Source organism: Spermophilus citellus (genome assembly GCF_964194105.1).
Source record: "Spermophilus citellus genome assembly, chromosome: 3".
Classification (NCBI taxonomy): domain Eukaryota; kingdom Metazoa; phylum Chordata; class Mammalia; order Rodentia; family Sciuridae; genus Spermophilus; species Spermophilus citellus.
In genome coordinates, this window is record NC_138184.1 from 49,246,107 (window position 1) to 49,268,840 (window position 22,734).

Sequence of the window (22,734 nt, forward strand, 5' to 3'; positions counted from 1 at the left end):
GCTTAATGCTCTTCTTTTCTACAACCAAGTTTGATGAATTATTTTTTTCTATAAGGTGCCTGCACAGAGAGATAAGTGCCACATATTCAAATGTAGCCACTTGGTACATTTTTCATTTCCTTCTCCACGTGAGAGATATGGCCTCAGTCATCATTCTAGAGAGAAAGTGTGGCTGGGGAGGGAGACGGGGTATCTCTCTGGCTTTTGTTTCCCTGAGTCTGTGAATGACCTCAGATTTGGAATTAGTTACATGGATCAGGACCTCTTTGAGATCTAGAGAAAAGAGACAACAAAACAAGGAGTAATTTAAAAGGTGGGGGGGGGGGGGCTAAGAGCCAGAAGTAAAGACTAAAATTCTAGAATGTGAAAGGTGAAGAAAAATCTCAAGGGAAAAAAATTGCAATCCAGTTGTTATGGTTTAGATATGGGGTGTCCCCCAAAAGCTCATATGTGATTCAATGCAAGAAAGTCCAGCAGTGAAATGATTGGGTTATGAGAGCCTTAACCTAATCAATGCATGGATCCACTGACAGGGATTAACTGGGGATAATGGTAGGCAGGTAGGGTGTGGCTGAAGGAGGTGGGTCACTGGGGGCCTGCCTTTGGGGTTTATATTTTGTCCCTGGTGAGTGAAGCTCTCCTGGCTTCCTGATTGCCATGTGCTGAGCTGTTTTTCTCCTCCATCTCCTTTCACCCTGATGTTCTGCCTCATCTTGGGAGCTAAGCAATGAAGTTGGCTGGCCATGGACTGAGACCTCTGAAACCCTGAGAACCAAATAAATTTTTCCTCCTCTGGAATTGTTCTTGTAAGGCTGTTTGATCACACCAGCTCAATAGCTGAACTACACCAGTAGTTCACAAACTTAAAGAAATACCCCATGTCCCTTTATCATGCTTTCTTATCCTAAGTCCATTAAATGACCGTGTCCCCCCACCCCCACCTAAGAAGCCCTTAAATCTAACTTCACAGGGATGTATCTTTTCTTTTTTTTTTTCTTTTTGGTACTAGGGATTGAATCCAGGGGTGCTTTACCTCTGAGCTACCTTCCCAGCCCTTTTTATATTTTATTTTTAATTAGGGTCTCATTAAGTTGCTGAGTGTCTCACTAAGTTTCTGAGGCTGGCTTTGGCTTTGAACCTGCAATCCTCCTACCCCAGTCTCCTGAGTCTCTGGGATCACAGATGTGTATCACTGCACCTGGCTAGGGTTGTATCGTTTAGATGAGATAAAACATGTAAAGCATAGCACAGCATTTTGCAAATGAGAAGTGCTCAGAAACATGAGGATGATGATGTCCATGTCTATGACAACTATAAAGATCACAATAATGATGATGCCTTCAGCTTACTTTTCTCAGGGAGAAATATGAAATCCCTAAGTGTCCTACAATATGAGCTCTTAATGCAAACTCAACCTTCTCTAGGGCCGGAGTAGCTACATAAAACCCCAGAAAGTTGCATGGACATTAACAAACTGGGTAGTTCATGCTAAATGTTGCTATGTGGGAATGGTGGTCCCAGATGGATACATTTCTCCATTTCTCAAGTTTTAAATATGGATATTTTTATATCACTTCATATTTTTATATATGGCTCATTTTTTTCCCCTTAAAGCCCATGCAGACCAAGTAAAACAGGATGAAGCATAGAACCTGTGTGGGGGCCACGGGTGTACAATTCTGGTATTTACTTTTTTGTGCATTCCCCCCCTCTACTGAAGCAGTCCCTGTGAGAGTGAACCCCTGCCCTGAGGATTACACACATGTGCATGCATGCACCCTCTCTCTCACACACGGCTTTAAGAGAATGACCATGAACTCCATTCTATGTTCATTTTCTCCAAATGATAGTTGAACATTCTTCCCTAGAGATTCTTCCCTAATCTCTACCACATCTGGCCAGAAGCCAACTCTGATGTCCCTTGTGGACCACAAGCTTTGTGCACTGTCCCAAGACCATGTCTACCATGATTACAATGAAAAACTGCCCTCAGAGAACGGGAAGGGGTCCCCAGTAGAGGCCACCATCCAGCTGGCCAAGAGCTGCCTGCATGCTCTGCTCCCTGGAAGTCTGATGCTTCCATCCTACTCTGCAGCTGGTACTCAGCCAATTTTCTTTTGGTAAAAGTATCTTTGCTCAGCCTGAAGCTTCTACAGACACCTGCTTGAGGTAATAGACTCCTCTTCATTGGCTGGTGTGACAATTGTTCACAAGCAATTGCCATTGTGACCTAGATGAGGAGTTCTGCTTTCTGACATTCGATGGGGACTTCTAGGAAGTCCAGGAGAGGTTTCTCTCAAAGGAACCCATCAGACAACCAAATGGAATGCCCCAGAGTCACTGGGTGCTAGGGGAGAATCTCTGTAAGTATATTCCCCAGGATCTGATTTGCCTCCCCGAGACATATATATATATATATATATATATATATATATATATATATATATATATATATAGAGAGAGAGAGAGAGAGAGAGAGAGAGAGAAATCAATTAAAAAGCACAAGAGAAAAAAAATTCACATTCGCCCAATAGTACAAAGCATTATGTGTTGTCTATTCAAACAGCAATCAAGCCTGAGATGTGCAAGAAATGATATCCCAGCTGATTATTAACAAAGACTCTGATTACTCGCAAGGGATGTCATCTCTCTCTGCTGAATGCAGAGTAAATAAAACACCAATGAATTCCTAACTACCTTTTCATTTTCCCCTCATAACCTAATTTAGAAAACATAAATAATTTCACTATGTTTGCAGGCCCAGTTGCTCCTCACCTCCAAATGGGAAACCGAGTAAAGACCAGAAAGCTAGAACTGATGCCACCAAACATCCCCTGTTACACATATTAAGTATGCATTCGAAATATTTCCGAAACTGTTAATTTCTTGCTAGTAATTTATACAATTACAGCCAGTGGTCTTTTATTATCATTATTATTATTATTGCGATTATGGCTTTATTCTGTCATTTGGCTCTGTTGATGGTGACACCTCAGTGATGTACCATAATTTCCTCCCACTCACAAACCTTTTAAAATTTCTTTCACCTCGACTGAGTATAAATTAAGTGGCATTATTTTCTACCTGGCCCAATGTGTTGAAACAACCACATAATAATCTGAAAAACCAGAACTGGAACAAGCCTCTTGGTACAGTATTGTCATGTTAGCCCCAGCCCACCCAACCCATCCCTCTGCTCAGATGAGATACCATGCAGACTTTCTACCTGCAGACCAGAGCCTGACTCTCCTGGTGACATCAGCCAGGCAGGCAGAGAGCACAACGGGCTCAGACTGGTGTCTCCACAGGGCCTTCCTGTAGAGCAGTGACTACTCTGGCTAATGATGGGAACTAGTGGTATAATTTCACATGGGGCCTCCATGGTTAAAAGCCCTGTTTCCCAGGCTGCTTGGTCCACCCTGGTGTTGATAAAAGCCACTGGGAATCTTTGAAAGCAGAATTTCGTAAACAAAAAAATAAGCAATCAAAGTGGAAAATATGATTTTATATGACATTTCACTTTGAATGCAAAGGGAACTTTTGTTGTTGTTTTACAACAGAAACCAAATCCAAAGTCCACTTGGGTGGGGAGGAGAGGACAGAGTGGGCACAAAAACACAGGAAATGCTGAGGATTGTACCCAGTCCTCTGTCGGGAGACCAGACAGTCTTCCCCAGCATGGAGTGCTCACACCCTTGGCATGACCTGTGTGGCAAGTTCATTCATTCACATATACTAAGCACCTACCTTGGTCCTGGGGAGATAAAGGGGATATAACTGTCAGGGTCCCACCTTCGTGGCACTGGGATTCTAATAGTTTTTGTTTTTGTTTTTGTTTTTGCCCTGAACTACTAACCAAGGATGGTTTGTTGGCCTCATCAAAATTGGCAAATGCAATGCAGATTGATGCTAGTTTTTAAGTTTCTTGTGGTATGAGCTTTCTTGTCCAAATTTTCTTATGAACTCTTAGAGTTTGAAAGCAATCATTCCTTGGTATCTGGAGGTGATTTGCTCCAGGACTGCCCTCAGTTTCCAAAATCGGCAGATATTCAAGTCTTATGCAGAATGGTGTCACTATCTTGCATGTAACCTACCCACATCCTCCCATATACTTTAAAGCTCTCCAGATTACTTATAATACCTAAGACAATGGAAATGTAACATCAATATGGTACTATTTAGGGAATCATGATAAGGAAAAAAATCCTACACTCACACAAAACAGCACTGACAAAATTTTCTTTTCCAGTGTTTTCTATCCACAGTTGGTTGAAACAGTGGATGCAGAAGCCAGTTTGAAAAAAAAAAAAAGATTCATCAACATAAAAAATAATCATCCTGTGACTCAAAAAAAAAAAGAAAATTATTTTTTCTGAAATAAATTTACTCCTCTTTCAAGAAACAAGTTTTAAATTTTTGAGATGATATCATAAATGAAAGGGGTGTTGCTTGGTGGTAAACTGTGTGCTTAGTATACACACAGGGCCCAGGATCAATCCTTAGCACCCTACCTCCCACTGCCCCCGCAAAAAGGGGAAGAAAACAAAAATCTGTTAGATCCACTCAACTGCATCTATTGCATGAGGACTACAGGTGATTTTAGTAATGTTTGATTACATTCAGTTCCTGAGAATCACTGTAGCTCATTTTGGACTTAATGGCTAAAGAAGAGAATCACCTAAGAACTTCTCCTGGGAACTGTTGGCGTAGCTCTGTGGTAGAACACTTGCCTGGCTCATACAAGGCTCCGCATTCAATCCTGTACTACAAAATCAATCAAACAACCACCACCACAAAATCCCTTTTCTTAATTTGGAAATTTCTAAGCAAAATTGTTAATTTAATTTCCACTTTAATGGATAGCCATTGAGGAGTGTGACTTACCAATAATCCTTACAATGTCTTCAGAGATCAGTTCAGGTTTTTTTTTCCAGTAGAACTTTTTTTTTTTCAATTTGTTCTTTTTAGTTATACATGACAATAGAATGTAATTTTGACATATCATGCATACATGGAGTATAACTTCCCTTCCTTGTGGTTGTCCGAGATGTGGAGTTACACTGGTCATATATTCTTATTTGAACATAGGAAAGTTATGTCTGACTCATTCTACTGTCTTTCCTATCCCCATCCCTGATTAGTTCGTTTTTTTAAACCAGAAGTATTCATCTGGTCCCATAGCCGATAATTCCTCATCTAGCTTCTCTTTTCGGCACAGTCTGTTTAACCTTGGTGCATCCTGCTCTGTGTGCCTCAGTGTATATATTTACATAGGAACACAGATGTATTTTGTAGTCATACACATGTGGACATGCAACAGTCCAAAAAAACAGCAAAAGAAAGTTGCTTTAATAGTACCCTCTAGCTTTTTGGAAGATTGGCATAAATCTCTCTGCACAGGAAAAAAAAATCCATTTTTTCTGAGAAGGTAAATGTTTATTAAATGCAAATACTGATATTTGTTACCTAGGAAAAATGTCTCGCTGCATGTGGAATTTCTCGATAAAAAGCTTTCAAGTCCCAGGTTTCTCCAGATAAGCCCCTATCAGTGAACTGACGCGTGAATGCACTGAAATTGAATTACTGTACAACAGCAATTACTTTCCATGGTACAGCTATAATGGGAATCAGTTCCGCAATGAACAGCAGGTAGCTATAGGAAAGGGAAAAACTTAATGCAAAACCTAGTCTCTCTTAGCTCTTCCCAAGAAGTAAGAGTACTTATTTTTTAAGCAAAACACTTTTCCGAGTGCCTGATTTATCATTTTTATCAGTATAAATCAGAAAAGAAGTGAAATGGGATTAAGTTTATTTACAGGTAAAAGCTTCAGAGTGTTTTGGAAATTTTATTAAATATCTTATCGAAGGTTGAAAATAGTAAACTCTTCGTGAAGTTTAGCTACAACTTGTTTTTCATGTCTCTTCCTAGACTCCACTGAAATTTCTAGACACTTCAAATTAATTGCTTTGGGGGAAATTTTGAATAGCAAATAAAATAAACACTTAATTCTTTGTTTGCTATGCTATCAAAACAGATACTACGTTAAAAGCTTCCCCCATTCCCATCTCTCCCCAGATATGGTTCAATTTGTGGAGGTCTGAGCTCTGCACAGCCCAGCATTTAAACTCACATGCATCAGTGACTACTGCTGAAATCAGAAACCCCTGGGAAGATAGGGGGAGCCTACAAGTCTGCCCAAACCTTGTTGCAAAGGTGGTACCCCTTCGCCCAGACTAGATCCACACAACCAAGGGCAGAAACCATAGGAAATCAGCCTGGAAAAATACTGTCCTTCTTTTTGTCATTTTTCAATTTATCTACTTTTCTCAGATGGTGCAGTTCCTGGTCAGTTAAAGGGACCATCTCTAGATCACAGGATCATGACATCCCCCTGTCTGTGCTGGAGTCTGTCCTAAAAAAATAGATCCCCCTTAACCAGAGATGTCCATGGTTATTCGGAGTTATTTCCTACAGACTCTACTCCACCTATGTATTTGGTTGTGCCTGCTAGGGGTTCCCTCGAATTGCAATTGATGCTTTCAGGTGATTGAGTCTATACTACTCCTAGTGAAGGCTTAGGGTTTGAAGACAATATGAGGGCAGGCTGTCCACATATCCAAGATCATGTAATGAACATCCATTGCTGTTTCCTCCCCTCAAATCAGGGCACATTTTTCAACATCAGCAACTCAGGAAAAAAAAGGGAAACTGTGCCAAATTTGCCTTCTGTCACTATCTCAGATGGGCTTTGACTCATGTCACAGATAAGTGTCTCCAGGTATCATTCAGGAATGGCCCAAGGGGAGTCCGCCATTGGCAGACTCCTCTTCTTCTTCACATCTAGCCATGTGAAATACCTCCCTGAAAACATCAATGAACTAAAAGCAAATGGGACTCCATTCCTTGTTCCCTTCAAAGGAACTTAAAACGTGATAAGGCTCAACAATACTAATTGAGGGCTTGGTAGCATGAATGTGTTTGAATAAAGAAGTTGGAAGATGGTGCCTTGGGCACAATTACTATGCATAAAAGCAAGTGGCAGCATTGCTTTATCAAACAACCTAGACCCAGCCTCTGAGAGGATCTGAAAAAAATTAAACCATCCATGGCATTAAAAAGTGCTAGAAAATACAGTTAAGAAATTCTGCCATATGATGGCACCATTATGTTAATAGCAATTATGGAAGCTGAGGTTATTTATAATTTGCTAGCCTGAAAAAAAAAAAAAGTTACATGTAGTCCATTACCAACCCGATGACAGAGGTTATGTAATGGGCAGGCCACTTTAGGTTTCACATTTACCTCAGACATCTGACGGGGAGAAAATAGGACTTTCTCTGATAGGATAATTGCATAGTGGAGAGTAATTCAAATAGGGATGAGCATGATAAAATCACTCTGATTCAACTAATCACTGGGAAAAGTGATGGAGGAAAATGATGAAATCAAGCCAGAAGAGACAGAGAAAAAGATCAACATTGTTTAACAGCCAAGAGATGACAGGCTGTATTAAAGGGCTGGGTTACCACAGTACTTACATTTTCTTCCCCGCAGCATGAGCTGAATCCACCTTCACAGATAAAAGATGTTGTTATTGTGGTTTTCTAAATTGCTATTGCCGGTCTCATGGCTATTTTATACATATCAATGGAGATTTAAATCATCAGCACTGTTTGTGAGCCAGGTTTCTCATGCATATGTTCTTTTGTGCGTGTGCACGCATGTGTAGAGGGGTATCCAGTATTGAACTCAGTGGTGCTCGACCACTGAGCCACATCCCCAGCCCTATTTAGTATTTTATTTAGAGATGGGGTCTCATGGAGTTGCTTAGGGCTTCGCTGTTGCTGAGGCTGGCTTTGAATTCGTGATCCCACTGCCTCAGCCTCCAGAGCCCCTGAGAGCATGTGTTCTTGAGGCACACTCATGAGCCACACAAGATTGGTGGGCACTGGGCACTGGGAAGGCAGGAGTCAAGGGCCCCAAACCTAACCTCTGACCTGACTCGATTGCAGGGGACAGGGATGGAGGCTTGGAGTAGAGTGGTACATCAGGTCAGCAGAACCAAACCTAAAACCTGTGCTGTTCCTGGGCCATGGGCTGCTGGGTGTGTGGCGCAGGAAAAGGACCTGCCCATTTCATAGCAGTGCATTCTAGTGCAATGTCACAACTAATGACTCCGCCACAGGCCACGGGCCAACTTGGACTGGAGGTCTTTGCTCTTTCAATGCTCACAAATCCCACAGGCAAACAGCAACCTTTCCTGCTGGAGAAGTGAGGTGTCATTATAATATGAAAAGAGTCAAGTCACCACTCCCCTGGCTTGGGTATAAACCAACATTTCATTCCAAATGCCACATGGCTCCTGACTGCTTTCAATGGAGCTGCCTGGCTCACCATGGGGCGAGGACCATCTCAACTGTCTCCAACAAAACTCCAATTTGTTACCAAGACACATAACACTGGATGTGCTCACTGGATGTCATAGTACCCAGAGTGCTCACACAGGCCCTGCACCTCTATTTTAAAATACACTTCAAAGGACCGTGGCTGCCTTGATTCTGGGAGTATTTCAATTTAAAAAGAGCAATTGCTTTTTTGCTTTCTCAAAGGAACCACACTAACCATATCAAATAGTCTTTTTTTTTTAATCTCACCAATTTAAAGCAAAGGGTTTTCAAAATTAGGCAATAAGAAGAGGTAGAACCCAGTTCATGTTCCCTTTTATCATTATCCAGGTGCTTCCTGAATCTGCAAGACTCCTTCCTTCACTATTGAATGCATAAAAGAAGGAAGGACTCTTAACTGGAAGTAACAGCCAACGTTCACTGAATGTCTTTGGTTTGCCAGGCTCGGTGTTGAGCACTTTGCACAGATACACACAGGGGCACTGCATTCTTACCCTCAGGGTGCACAGACATACTCCACTCAGCCCTGCCCCTGTCTAGGCAAGTGACTTCATTCTACCAAGGCTGACAACTCTTAGGAGAGATGCTAAAATTAGATGAGATGATCTACCAGCATATCACTAACTCAACAAATCATAAGCACATATGAAGCCACTTCCTAATACATCAGGGAGATAAATGAGGAAAAATAGATTTGCAGAGGTCACTCAGCTGTCCTCCCTCTCCTCCTACCTTTGGGTAAAACTGAGATCTGGAACAGTACTTCTAGAGCCCATGCCAGTCATCCTGAGGCACTACTGCCTCAAAGGGACAAGATCTAAGATCTGGTGCTGGCTGGGCCTTTGTGTCACAGTGACATGTTGCACCCATGTCCCTCCAGGCACTCCCAAGATACAGCACCAAGGCTTCTTGCCTATCTGTTGCAAAAGTAGAATCAAAGGATATTTATTTGTCTTTTCACTGTGTCATTCACAAAGACATGCAAGTTAAAACAATATTTAACCCTCTCAAATTGACAATGTTGTCACAAATTATTTAAGATGAAGATTAAAGACTGGAAGGGAAGAAACACAAGAACACAAACCATAGTTTTCTGCCAGATGGTGGGGATTTTAGGGGATTTTTTTTTCTTCTTCCTGCTTGATATTTTTCAAAATATTGTGAGCGTTAATCAAAGAAGTGCTCATTTTTATAAATAGAAAGTAGCAATTACAGTGGGCTTTTTATTATTAACATAAATATATTTGTTTTGGTTTTGGATCAGGGCAATGAGCATCCACATCCCATTCCTGCTAACAGGGTTATGAACTGGCACAAGCTTATCTGGCAGAAATGTTTTCATAAGCATGAGGAAGCTTCAGGATTGGTTAGAGACTCTGAGCTGTTCTCCAGGTATTGAAATTCATATTAAGGAGACTAAAGTGTTCTCAGGATGCTGGGCTGTCAGAGCAGTGAAAAACGTGGACTCCAAGGGCCTGGAACCTATTTCTTGCTTCTCACGTGACCTCCTCAAAGAAGCTACCTAACCGCAGTCTTTCCATCTCCTCTTTGTAAAACAGGAATGATGAGAGTAACCTCCATCATGGGACTGATACAAGGACAAAAGAAGTGGGGGCATACAAAATCCTCAAAAGAACACCCGACATGTACTAGGTGCTCTGTTATTTGATTTATTGATGTACCAGAAGATTCAATGCAGCAATATCTACTTCAAAACTTGCAAATAACCTAAACACCCAAATATTTAGGAGCAGCAGGATTAATGATGACACACTCATTAAATGAAATGTTACACAGCCATTGAAGAAAATCACAAAATACAGTGGCCCAGGAAAATACACTTGAAGGCTAGAAAGATGCAATAAGAAGTTGGGTATAAAAGTAAATGGGAGGCTGGGGTTGTGGCTCAGAGGAAGAGCATTCTCCTAGCATGTATGAGGCACTGAGTTTGATCCTCAGCACCACATAAAAATAATAAATAAAAACGAAGATATGTGTCCACCTACTACTAAAAAAATAAAAATGTTATTAAAAAAGGAAATAGGTACCATAATTGCAAATATGAAATAAGGAAAATGCACACAAGTACACATATAGCAATGCAAACAGAAAAGACTGGAAGGAAAGAAACACAGAAGAGCACAAGCTATAGTTTTCAGCCAGGTAGTGAGAATTTTAAGAGATGCCCCCCCACACTTGATATTTTTTGATATATTTTAAAAGTTCCATGAAAGAAGTGTCCATTTTATAAGCACAAAATGGCAATGACAAGGGCTTTTTAAAATTTATATATTTTTTTTAACTTCAGGGCTCTGTTCTTGAGATTTGAACATCCACCAGGCTTCCATATTTGTGAGGGAGACAATCTGATTCAAGGAAGTGAAACAAGGATGTGGCAGAAGCCACCTTGCACCTTCCACGCCAGCAATCAGCACACTATTTTTGCAGAAGATAAAGGTGCATTTTTTTCTTCCATGGTTTCCACAAAGAAGTCTCATCTTATTTAAACAATAACCCATAGTTGTGCAGCAACTCCAATTCATTAGCACTGGTCATGTGCAGCATCTGCTCTATTGGCTCAAAAATCATAACACGGTGTCTGATCTCTACACCCCTGGCCTGACTTTTTCCCATTTTACAGATAAAGAAGCTGAGATTCATAAAGACTGTTTCACTGAAGATAAAAGTTTAATTGACAATGCTCTCCTTCCCTGAATCAGAATAGTACAAAAAATGTTTTAAAGACAAGCGAAGGTGTGGGCTTACCAGGTCTAAGGCAGAAATAACTTGAGGAAATTTGGTTTGGCAAACCAGGTAAGAAGAGCTAAAGCAGAAAGTGGTCTTTTATAACAAAAAGATTCTGGAGAAAATTATTAAGTCCAGAGGGTAAGCAAACTGTACATTAGAAATAAAGAACTCTTCAGATTATAATTTCTCCTATAGTCGTGGGCCATTATAACATTAATATAGGACTGTGCATTCACCTGTCCTACGCCAAAAATGTATGAGACCTTGTGTGATAACAAGCAGTGAAGTCTGAAGCCATCTTGGAAATCCAAAATAATACACCTGTGGACTGTATTTCCATTCATTCAGCTGATAGTATGAAACTTATGGAGCTGTTACTTGGTCAACCAAACACTTTAATTGTAGTAATGTTCTAACAAAGATCAGGAAAACCTCCAACTTCTTATAATCCTCATTTACCCCATTGAGATTTTTCAATTCCACATTTAGACAAGCACGGCTTACGTTTTTATATTTGCTTAATTGAAGCACCATGTACCCTTGAATAATTCTGGATAATTAGTGGGTGTGTCACACAGGTGGAGGCCCATCCTCTACAGCTGTATAGTTAGTGGCATCTTCACTGAGGCATAAAATCCTAAGAAGAAAACTGGTCCAGAAACCCAACCTGTAAAGTCCCTAGTTACTGCTTTTCCTGGTTAACCAGAATGAAGAAATAAAAGTGCTCATGGAAGAGACAACATTTATCTTTGCGAGTTGGGCTCATCAGGAGAAGGCCCTCCTCAAGCTGAGAGACAGCAACTCTGAGCAGAAATTAGGAGACTTACCCGCACTGCTTCGGACTTTTTGTGAAACATCTCCTCCATGTTCTTCGCCAACTTTTTCACCAACTGGAGGCCGTCGATTTCTTCTATGGCCACATCTTTCTCGTACTCTTTGTATTTCTGTAAGGAGGAAGGGCAACATTAAAAGCACATGATACTAAAACTCCATGCCTCTAACAATGAGAATTTTAAAATATCTAAAATCTTAATATCACTGTTTCTGTTGGATTTGGGGGATATTGGACTGTGATTTTTTATTATTAAACAAACTATGGGAAAACATGAAAATGAACTCTGGTTCCGTTTGGAAACTCAGCTGGTACCTAGGATAGGAATAAACTGAAATGTTACATAGCCATTAAACCAAATATAACCTTAAACCAAATATAATCTGTCTGTTTATAAAAGGATTCGACCCATAGTCCCCACACTTTCCCAATTAAAGACAATTTTTTTTCATTTAAAACCTATCATACACTTCAGCAATTTATCTATTTAAACCAGCTCTTCAACAAATGGTGCTGAGAAAACTGGAAATTCATATGTAGTAGATTGAAATTGTGTTGCTATCTCTCACCCTGCACAAAACTCAACTGTAAGTGGGTCAAGGTCCTAGGCATTAGACCAGAAACCCTGTGCGTACTAGAAGAAAAAGTACGCTCAACACTTCATTGTATCAGCTCAGAAACAGACTTCCTCAATAAGACCCCTAAAGCACAAGAAGTAAAATCAAGAATCAATAAATGGGATGGCATCAAACTAAAAAGCTTCTTCATAGAAAAGGAAATAATCAAGCACATCAACAGAGAGCCTATAGAATGGGAGAAAATCTAACCACCCACATAAACCGCAGCTCATGGGGGGTTTTGACTATTTTGTAAGAATGGAAAGTGGTCCTGAGACCAAAGAGTTGGTTTAACTCTTGTTAAAGATTTTAGTTAGATCTTAGATTTTGTTCCCACTGGGAAAAAATAATGTTTCTTAATAGGAATCTTCCAAATGGAGCTCAAAATGCTTTTCCAATCAATACAAATCCATTACATTTATGAAGTTTTTAAAAGACTGTAGAACTAAAAATATTCTGGGGTTATATGTTTAATTTGTGGTGAAATTGTGAATTAGTTACTTGCCTCTCACCCAAAACTCCTGCATAGAAAATATAGGGGTTCACATCTCATCTTGGCTCTAGGATGTCTAGAGTATTTTTTTTAAAGTGGAGAATATTAACAATTATTTAACAGCATAATAATTTTTGACATATACATTTATATTTTCTCCTTATTCTCCCCACCTTTAACTTCAAAAATGTAAACTGAAAAGGGTCTCTGTTTTCCTGGTCAGCAGAAGCCATCTTACACCCAAGACTGAGCTTGGAAAGGGATATATACATCCCTTCCCAGTTCATATTTCCAAGTCCTTTGAAGCAATAATACTGGGTATTCCAAAAGGAGAAGGTTAGAGTTTGTGGAGAGAAGGACGGACTTAAGTAAGGGAAGAAAAGTAAAGGGAGAACTCCTCAGATCCCTAAGACCAAAAGGAAAACCTTTTAGAGCTCAGCCGGGAAGCTGGGAGATAGGGCTTTGGGTTCTAGGAGCCACAAGATCCCCTTCACACTGGTACAAGCAGGTGGGACCCTAGACATAGAGTTCTCATCCCCCATCACCAGACACTGGCAGAGATGGAAGGGTGGAAGGGACCCTTGGACTGGACATTGGAGTCTCTGACCTGAATACCAGGCTCGAGGGCTGGGAGTTTTTCAGAATTAAGTTGATCCTGTAGAAATAAACTAAGTGCTGTTACTGAACCACCTGAGTCTAAACCGAGATAAACATCTGCTATTATTTAGTGGATTCTGAACTGTTCTGCTGGTCCCATAATGTCCCAGGAATTGTATAGTTTCCTACTTCTATCTGAGAACATTCATAAAAATCATATGGGTTTTTCTGGAAAGCCTTTCTCTTTCATCTCACCTGCAAATCATTATTCTTTCTTCTAACCTTTTTCTCCTTCCCCACCAATGCTGTCCTGGTTCCCCAAAACAAGGAGGCAGCACATTCTATCCCAGGGCCCAAAGAACTCTGTGCTCATCTCCCCTGGTATTATAGTTGGTGTGGCCCAGAAGGCAAGGACACACCTTCGTAATCATCACCCCACCCACAGAAGACACTTGCAAGATTTCTCTGGATGAAGCTTGTTAATACGATGATATATAAAGAAGAGGCAGGTGAGGCAGGTGCATTATCCTGGGGCTCTATAAGGGTGGCCTCTCCAAGCCCCCAGGCAGTGACTGGATTGGCCTGGGATGTGGAATACTGGCCAGCCCAGTCCTGGCTTAAGCTAACAGCGTCCTCTGGTGTCTGGATAAAACTTCAATGACAGTCACTGGAAACTTTCCCTAAGTTCAAACGTAAGCCAATACATTTGGTGCCAAAAATCCCGAGGGTTCCCTGCTGACTGCCAGATGTGCTCCAAAAGCCCACAGCAGGGGCCAGCTTATACCCAGGGCTGATTCACTACCCCAAAATACAAAAACAAAACTAATATCAGCCTCATATTTACAATCAGTGAAATAAAATCTCTGTCTTCAGTGACTCTGTGACTTCAGGTGATCTAGATGAAGGCTTAAAAGAAAGATACATAAAATGGTTTTCACAGTGAACCCCTACTTGACTTTTTTGGCTTTTATATTGGGCCCCCGTATTCTGATCGTATATGGTATTTGCATGTGATTCTCTTCCAGTACATTTCTGGAAGGAATCAATTTAACTTTAACTTTCCGCCAACTTTTCAACGCAATCTTCCCACATCTGTCCTCTGAGTCTGCTCTGTGAAAAGGAGCCGCTGACCTCACAGAGTGTGTTAGTCTCCCAGGACTACTTATGCCTATGCCTTAGTGACAAATCTCAACATGAAACTGTCTGCCAAACAGAGGATTCCAGATCAGGGGCAAACTCAGCAGTTTCCTGGTTCCATTCCTCTTCTAAGCCTCAGTCCTTTCCTTCAGGAGGTGCCAACAGGTCTTCTCTGCTAACAGGCCAAGTATCCATTACTGTCCTACCTCCTGGGGAAGTTATCCCATACCTAGATAATACTCTGCCTTTTCAAGATATGCTATCATAGGCTGAAATCAGGTCAGAACAACATGATGCCTTAGTCTTTCCAAGAAATGTTTCACTTTGCTGGAATCAAAAGATTTTGAAGAACACAGACAGTAACCCAGTGAAACTCATTAATCAATCACAAGTTATTGGTGGCTCAGAATGGTAATACAGATCAGAGCCATTAAAAAGGTACTTATAGCAGGAAACCAAGCCATTTGACCTCCAACTTGACAGAGTAAGCTACAATGATATAACAGAATTCCATGCAGCCATCCCAAACTATCAATCAATGCAGGAAACATGCACAGTATGTTACAATTTACACTAGATAGTAATTGATGGCTTTTTTCTTTTAAATCACTCATCTGCATACACACGTATGACTTAGAGGATGTAGGCCAAGTGTTCACAGTTGGCTATGCAATTACAAATGATTTTTTTCTTTCATCTTTTTGCTCACCTGTTTTTTCTAACATTTACCACAAATATGCTATTTTAGAAGACGTGGTTATATTTAGAATAGAATAGAATATGGCCCCCTACTAAACAGATTCCTCTATGGAATGTAGTCCCCATCAGAATCTATACAATTAGTCAACATGTCCTCACTGGCAGAGTCTAAGGGAGTCAGTAAAATTAGTCCTACACAGCACAGTGCTAGAAACTTCTTGTACATTAATTTGTCCAATCCCCACAACTCTCCTGAGGGGTGGTATGATCCCTGCCCTGCAGGTGGGGAGCTGAGGCATAGAGAGCTACAGTCAGCTGGAGAGAGTCAAATGTTCAGAGACCAGTTTAAACCCCGGAGAGGCCATAATTCCCATTGCTCAGGGTTTTGAACGTCGAGGGGTAGAGGGATAGAAGACTGACAGCCCAAATATTTGCAAACTTTTTTTCCTAAGGCACTTCTTGCTGCCATTAAAAAAAAAAAAACCTGTTTCTTTGAATTTGTAGCCAATAGTGGCTCAGACTCTCCAAGAGAGTCAAATCCCGAGAAGTGGAGACATGGCCAGTTGACAAGGGCTGCAGCTGCTTGGAGAAAGCAAAAGCCTCGCAGCCAGGGTACAGCTGAGGTCTAGCCGTCGCCTCTGCTCCCCCACAGGGCCACTGAAGGAGAGCTTGGAGCAGGGCCACAAGGCATACATACAGCTCCGGACAGTACCAACACCTGCAGGGAGTGGAGAAAATGTATCTGGAAGGTGGCCCTGGAGCCTCTGTGAGAAGTCCACTCCAAGGTCCTATATGGGCCACAACATGGCTTCCGTCCTCCAAGCTGCCAAAATCTGGGAGGAAAAGTCTGGCACTCCTCCACTCCAGCAGACCTCCCCCACAGCTGCACAGGAGGAGAGCTTTTTATTTGCTCTAGCTTCAAGGACTGCACTCTAAATTGCTTGTTTCATGTAAATCAGTCTTCCTTCAATTGGAAAAAGGAGTTAGGAAAGTATGAACAGGTCGGTGTGTTCACACAAAAGGAAGACACAAGAAGGGGTCACCAATGGAAGAGCCGGCCATGCTCCCAGAATAAAGACTGGAGTCGTTCGGCCTTGGGATCCCGTCTCCAGAATTCTGTTTGTTCCACAGACTGTATTTTGTGTCTCTGGAGTGACAGAAGGAGTAGTACAGCAACGTTGGAGGAAGTCCTGGTCAACACATCCTGAGGGGCAAAGGGGCAAAGACACATGGGGGCAGTCAAGGTAGGGACTCCCATCTTGCTAGACCCTTTAGAGATGACAAGGCTGGAAAGGTGAGAGACTCAGTAAAGGATGAACAGCAAGTAGAAAGGTCCAGAGACAGGAGGCTCCTAAGCAACTCAGTGAGACCCTATCTCTAAATGAAACATAAAAATGGGCTGGGCATTATGTAAAAATGTGAGTGTGTAACCGATGTGATTCTGCAATCTGTATTTGGGGTAAAAATGGGAGTCCATAACCCAACTGAGTCAAATGTATGAAAGATGATATATCATGAGCTCTGTAATGTTTTGAACAACCAATAAAAAAAAAAAAAATGGGCTGGGGATGTGGCTCAGTGGTTAAGTGCCCCTGGGTTCAATCCCTGGTATGACAAAAAAAAAAAAAAAAAGTGCTATGATTAAGAGTTTGGAACTTATCCATTCTTGGGCAGGTTGGTAGGGGGTATGGAGAGCTGTGATGACTGAAGCCATTGAAAGGGTTAAGTAATTTATGTTTTGAAAACCCTCAATGTACAGAATAGAGAGGAGGGAGGCACATCTGAGGGGAGTGGCCAGGATTCAGGCCATGGGGAGAGTCTAAAGATGCAGAGAAAGTACAGGCAAAGTTCCCTGGGAGTCAGAAAGAGGGCTGGTGGTCAGACACAGCAGCATTATGGACTGGCTGGCTGTGTCACTTTAAGAATGTCATTTGACCTTCTAGGGCTCAGTCAGAATGCCAGGGGCAGTAATCTCACCAGGAGGACATCTGTGAAAGTCCCCCAGCACAATGCCTACTCCACCCCAAATCCTGCTGCTCCCTCCTCTTTCCTCTTGGCACTTCTGCTGCAGAAGTTTCTAGTAGGTACTGTGAGGGGTTGTCACATTCTGCCTTCTTGAAATGAAGCTCTTTGAGAAACAAATGGCAACAAGGTGGCTGATGGTGCCTGTGCTCCTGGCTCTGCCCTCCCCTGGCTCCATGCAGGAGCTACAGATGCCTGAGCAAGGGAGCCTGTGACTTTAGCCAAGGGTCTAGGCAGGACACAGCCCTTTGCAAATTACCTCTTAGCATTCATGACACAGAAGGAAGGCAAGCCTGAGAAACTTTGCATTCCCCTGTCGCACAAGAACACCCAAAGGCTTCTGTTTCTTCTGTTAGCAGAATCAGCATTTGGCAAGAAATCCCATGATGAGCCAAGAACATTTATCACTTGAGAAGGGAGACACAGAAACGCATTATTTCTGCAGCATCTATTTTGCCAGATCATTTCACACAAACACCAGGAAGAGAAAAGCACTACTTCACTGTCAGGACACTTAATGTTGCTCATACATTTGGGTCATTTTTTTTCCCTACATGATAACTGCATATCTAGGAGTGAGTCACCTGGAACTGCCCCCAGAGAGGGAGCTCAAGTCAGGAGACTTCTGACCAATCACAAGTAATTGGGATAAAAGCTGAACACAGAAGAGGGGTTTTGGATGTGCTCAGTACCAGGAAATAACACAGAGAACAGACACAGAAAGTATCATGAGCCAAAGCCACGGGTGCATTTTAACATGTTCTCTTGGCTAAATTTTCTCATCAAAACTAAAATTACATCTTTGGAGTGGCCATCATTAAAGTCATGGCATGATGATTGACAGAAGGTCCAGGGGAGTAGAGGATATTGCAAGGACCTTCCTACCCCCAACTGAAAATCTGGGGAGTGTGCCCTCAAGCCCCTGACTTGACAGCAATAGGTCTGCTTCAACCGCCCTCACCCAAGTTTTGGCACTTCCCTTGAAATCCCCCAAACCCAGATGCCCTGGGAAATCCTGTCACTGGGACAGCAACTTAGAGACAACCCAAGTCCAGAATCCTTAAAAGTGGTTTGCTATGTAAAAGTGAAAGAGCCTTGTGTTCCCATGTTGAGGCTCAATCTTTTGTCTTCCTCTCATTCCTTCAAGCTCTAAAAAAGCCACAATATAAGACAGAAATTTGTTAAGCCAATCATTTAAGTAAGGATTACCCCACCAAACCAAAAAAAAAAAAAAAAAAAAAAAAGAAGAAGAAGAAGGAGCTTAATGAAATTATTACTATTTTCATTCATTAAACAAATATTTACAAATAGCCTACCACGTGTCAGTCTGCAGGGTGTGGGGACAGATGGGTTACCTTGGCAAATACATGTGAGTCCCTCTAGTTATGACATGGATTATTTTTGGTGCATTTTGTTTAAAAATAAGCAAAAAATAAGTTAGAACAGAGCTGCATGGGTCATTTTGAGGGAGATGTAAAAAGGCTTACACTGCCAGGACAAGAAGCGAGTGAGGAGGTCCCAGGCAGGACCAGAACTAAGGTCAACTTCTGGCTTGACAAAAGTGCTCATGGACAAAGCAGGGACCCAATCAGATAGATACTTGCTCCTAAGAGGGGAATATGATTAAAAAAAAAAAAAAAAGCTAAAACAGATGTGTGGACAGAGGGGACATCAATCAATTATAGTGAGAAGCACATGGACAGGGGAGGAGATGAGGAAAGTAGAAAATTCCAGATTCCAAGCTCTGGTGCCCCTTCTCTTGGTGAAATCTATCTCTCTTTTGCTACTTCTTGCTTGCTATCTCTGTATCCTGTTCTTCAATTCTTTGCTGAATGGAGACAATGAACCTGGCACCCCTAGACAGTAACAATTTCCACCTAAACCTACACCTTCATATCCCACATAGCCGTCTCTAAATGTCTCCTCCAGTCACATACCTGACATGGCTCCTCAGATGTCAAGCCAGGCAGCCAGCCTACTGGGCCTGACAGAGAAGCGGCAGAAAAGTGGTGGAATGGCGTGGCGGAACGGCAGCCTAGGTAGGTTGGAGCGTGGTGGCAACATGGCCTATGGCCCCATGGCCACATGGAGCCCACCATACAGGTGCAGCAGGTCCAAGACTGGTGAGCCAGCAAGTAAGCTAAGGTACTCCAATCTATTATCCTTTGGTGGCCACACCTGGGCATGGAATGGACGGCTGCTGCAGAAGTCCACTCCATGGAGCGCTATAGCCCCATCTGGCAACCTCAACCTCCTTCCTTACTTGTGGCAAGAAAATGGAAATGGGGCAGAACTGAAGTTGGGAAATTGGGACTCAAGAGCTGACCAATAGTGTTAGTATGTTTCCAAACCCTAATTAGCATCAGTTTGAACCAATAGCATCGGTACTTCTTCCAAACCTTAATAGCATAAGTTTGGACCAACAGCACTGGCCCTCATGCTATATAAACCCCTAGACTAGCATCCTCAGAAGGAGAAAAACCTGCTACAGGGTCCTGTCTTTCCAGCAAGAGTTGTTCCTTTTTCTATTCTTCAATAAATCCTTCTCTTACACTCACTCACCCTAGTCTATGGATTTCATTCTTCCAATTCACAAGATAAGAACCCAGAAAGAAGAAGAAATTGATGGTGAGCTATTGGGGTGTCCTGCAACACTGGAGGGTAGGGCCTCTACTAAGTGCTGAACACTTCTCTGCTGCAAAGGCCTGCAACATTATGCAGACTCTACCTGCCAGCAGCAGAAGTGGAAATCAAGTTTCATCTCAAAACTTGGGTCTCACCTGTTCGCAGTGCAGGTATGTCACTACTGTTGGGTATGGGAGGATATTCTGATCGGGAAAAAAACTGATCATCACAGCCTCCAGGTAGAAAAGAGGTCCCAGGGAGGATTTTAAAATGATGAATTAGCCAAAGCTCACAGAAAAGGGAATGATTGTATAGCATATCTAATTCCTGGGGGAGGTAGTCCATAAAGGACCCTGTGAATGTAATGAGACAGTCAGGAGCCATCACAAGACAGCTGGTAAGCAGAGCCATGACTTGATTGGCAGGGAAACAAGGTGAGATGCAGAAGGTAAAAAAGAGGAAGGGGATGGTCCCTTTAGGCTGCATGCAAAGCTGTAAGCTTATGTCCTTACAGTGGGACAGAGGAATGCAGCTCCTGCTCTGTCTTTTCCATTATTCCTAGGGAAGACAGCTGATTGTGATGTTGGTTAGAAAAGGATATGTGCCAATTTTGCTGCAGTGATAATGATCTGGGGCCTGAAAGCAGGATCCCACTTGCTTAGAATCATTGTCCAGGTTTCCAATCAGAGGAAGACCATCACTGTGTGCTTGCTGGGCCACCTGGTTTGATGCTAACACAGCCAGATGTACCAAGTTCAAGTACTTGTGGCACAACTTACTTTCTCTGTGACACATTTCCTGGTCTCCACCAGACTCCCTTCCTTCACAGTCAAGTGGATTCACATACCATACTGTTCTTGGAATAATCAGGTGAGAGGAGGCATGTGCAATACCCAGCAGAAAGCTGGACAGAGCGTAAAATACCAAAAATATCATGGGAGCAATAACAGGGGGCAATAAATCCCAACACTTGCTCTGAAACTTCTAAAAATGGTCATTCTCTTTCTTCAACAAGAATAACCTGCCAAGCAACATTCAGAACCTACCAGACCAACCAGCTCCAAATGCTACTCTGGGCAGTGGGCATCCTCTGGATGTATTCACGAGGCTCTTATGGGTCTACAAAAGTAACTCTTTGGGGGATGGCTCTCTTCTGGCAGAAATTGGTTGCTCAAAGTCTATATTTGTATAGGGAATGACAGTTTTCAGATATGTTACTGAAGATGTTGCCGTAAAAAACTCATCTACAATTTTTGGGTCTCTGCTTATAGGCAGCATCATTTTCTTATTATGACATAAATGTACTTAGTATTCCTCTCAAACTCAATTATTGCATACAGAAGTGCCACTTCAACACACAACACTTCTAAGCAATTATGTTTCCAAGTAAACACACTTCCAAATCTTTTAAACTGATGTTAGGAACACTGCCTCTCAACTGTAACAACAACAGAAATGACTGACTTTGTGGGACTCTCAGTCACCGAAGAACATCTTTCTGTTAAACGTGGAAAATGCCGTATTTAGATGAATAATTCTGTTTCCTACAGGTACACCAATCAAGTGTCACCAAGGTTTAAAAAAAAAAAAAAGCAGCCGCTATTAACCTTGACCTCTTTCAGATCCAGTGAAGTTTGAGGAAAATCCTTGAGGAATGCAATTTTTCTCTGTCAAAGCTACTAGAACAAGAGGCAATGCATCAGAACAAAAGAGCCTGTGTGGAATGAAGAGGAGAGAGGGAGACAAGGCACTGACTTGCAATCCAAAGAGCAAGCAGAGGGAAGTCAAGAAGGAGCTTGGCTCCCAGTTCTGCAGGGCTGGACAGATGGACCATCACCTGTGAACAACACCTGTGCCAGAAGAACAGCATGGAACTGGATCAGTGGTGAGGGCAGTAGGGTCTCCTCGGCATGTTGGTTTTTTGTTTTGTTCTGTTTTATTAATTCTGGTACCAGGGATGGAACCCAGAGCCTCACACATGCCAGGCAAGTGCTCTATCCTGAGCTACATCCCAAGCCCTCCTTGGCAGGCGTTTAAGAGCTCCCAGCTAGGAAGAAATTGCTGTGTGATCTCAATGACTTCTCAAGGTGATTTCTGGTGTGCATCTCAAGAAAGTACTGTCACGAGAATCACCAGGGTCCTCTGCTCCAGAGCCCAGGACCTCAGGCTCCCAGCTGGCTGCCTGGAGTACTTAATAGTCACAGAGTTCTGGGGAGGCTGGCCCTCAGAGCACTGGCTGTGCAGTGGGTGATCTCTGACAGATGTCTGCCACCTCCAGACTGTCAGCTCCTGAATTAAAAGATGGTTATCTCTCTCCTTTTCTCCCTGTTTTAATGTCTATGCTCTCCCCCCACCCTTTTTTTTTCATCTTGATAAGTCTCATAAAGCTTTTACTGCTCAACACAATCAACCAGACAAATGCCACTGATAAACGGTGGTTGTGGGATTAAAACGAAGTGTGAATGTTGAATTCTCTCCTGTTTTATATAAGGGAAATCAAGTCAGAGGCCACCACCCGCTGAGCCGCTGACAGAACCAGCCTTGTCCTGGTGTGAAGG

The 22,734-nt window shown here is 42.2% G+C and overlaps 1 protein-coding gene across 2 annotated transcripts in view; it reads right to left on the reverse strand.

Moving 5' to 3' along the window:
* CACNA2D3 (calcium voltage-gated channel auxiliary subunit alpha2delta 3) overlaps positions 1 to 22,734 on the reverse strand; it is an 890,062-nt gene that overhangs the window by 680,183 nt on the left and 187,145 nt on the right. For both annotated transcript variants that reach the window (XR_014021224.1, XM_081287674.1), the window contains exon 3: positions 11,982 to 12,098. Coding sequence is in view for 1 of the 2 variants with exons in the window: in XM_081287674.1 (XP_081143800.1) it covers positions 11,982 to 12,098 (117 nt within the window). In the remaining variant the exon portion in view is untranslated. The remainder of the gene's footprint in view (positions 1 to 11,981; positions 12,099 to 22,734) is intronic.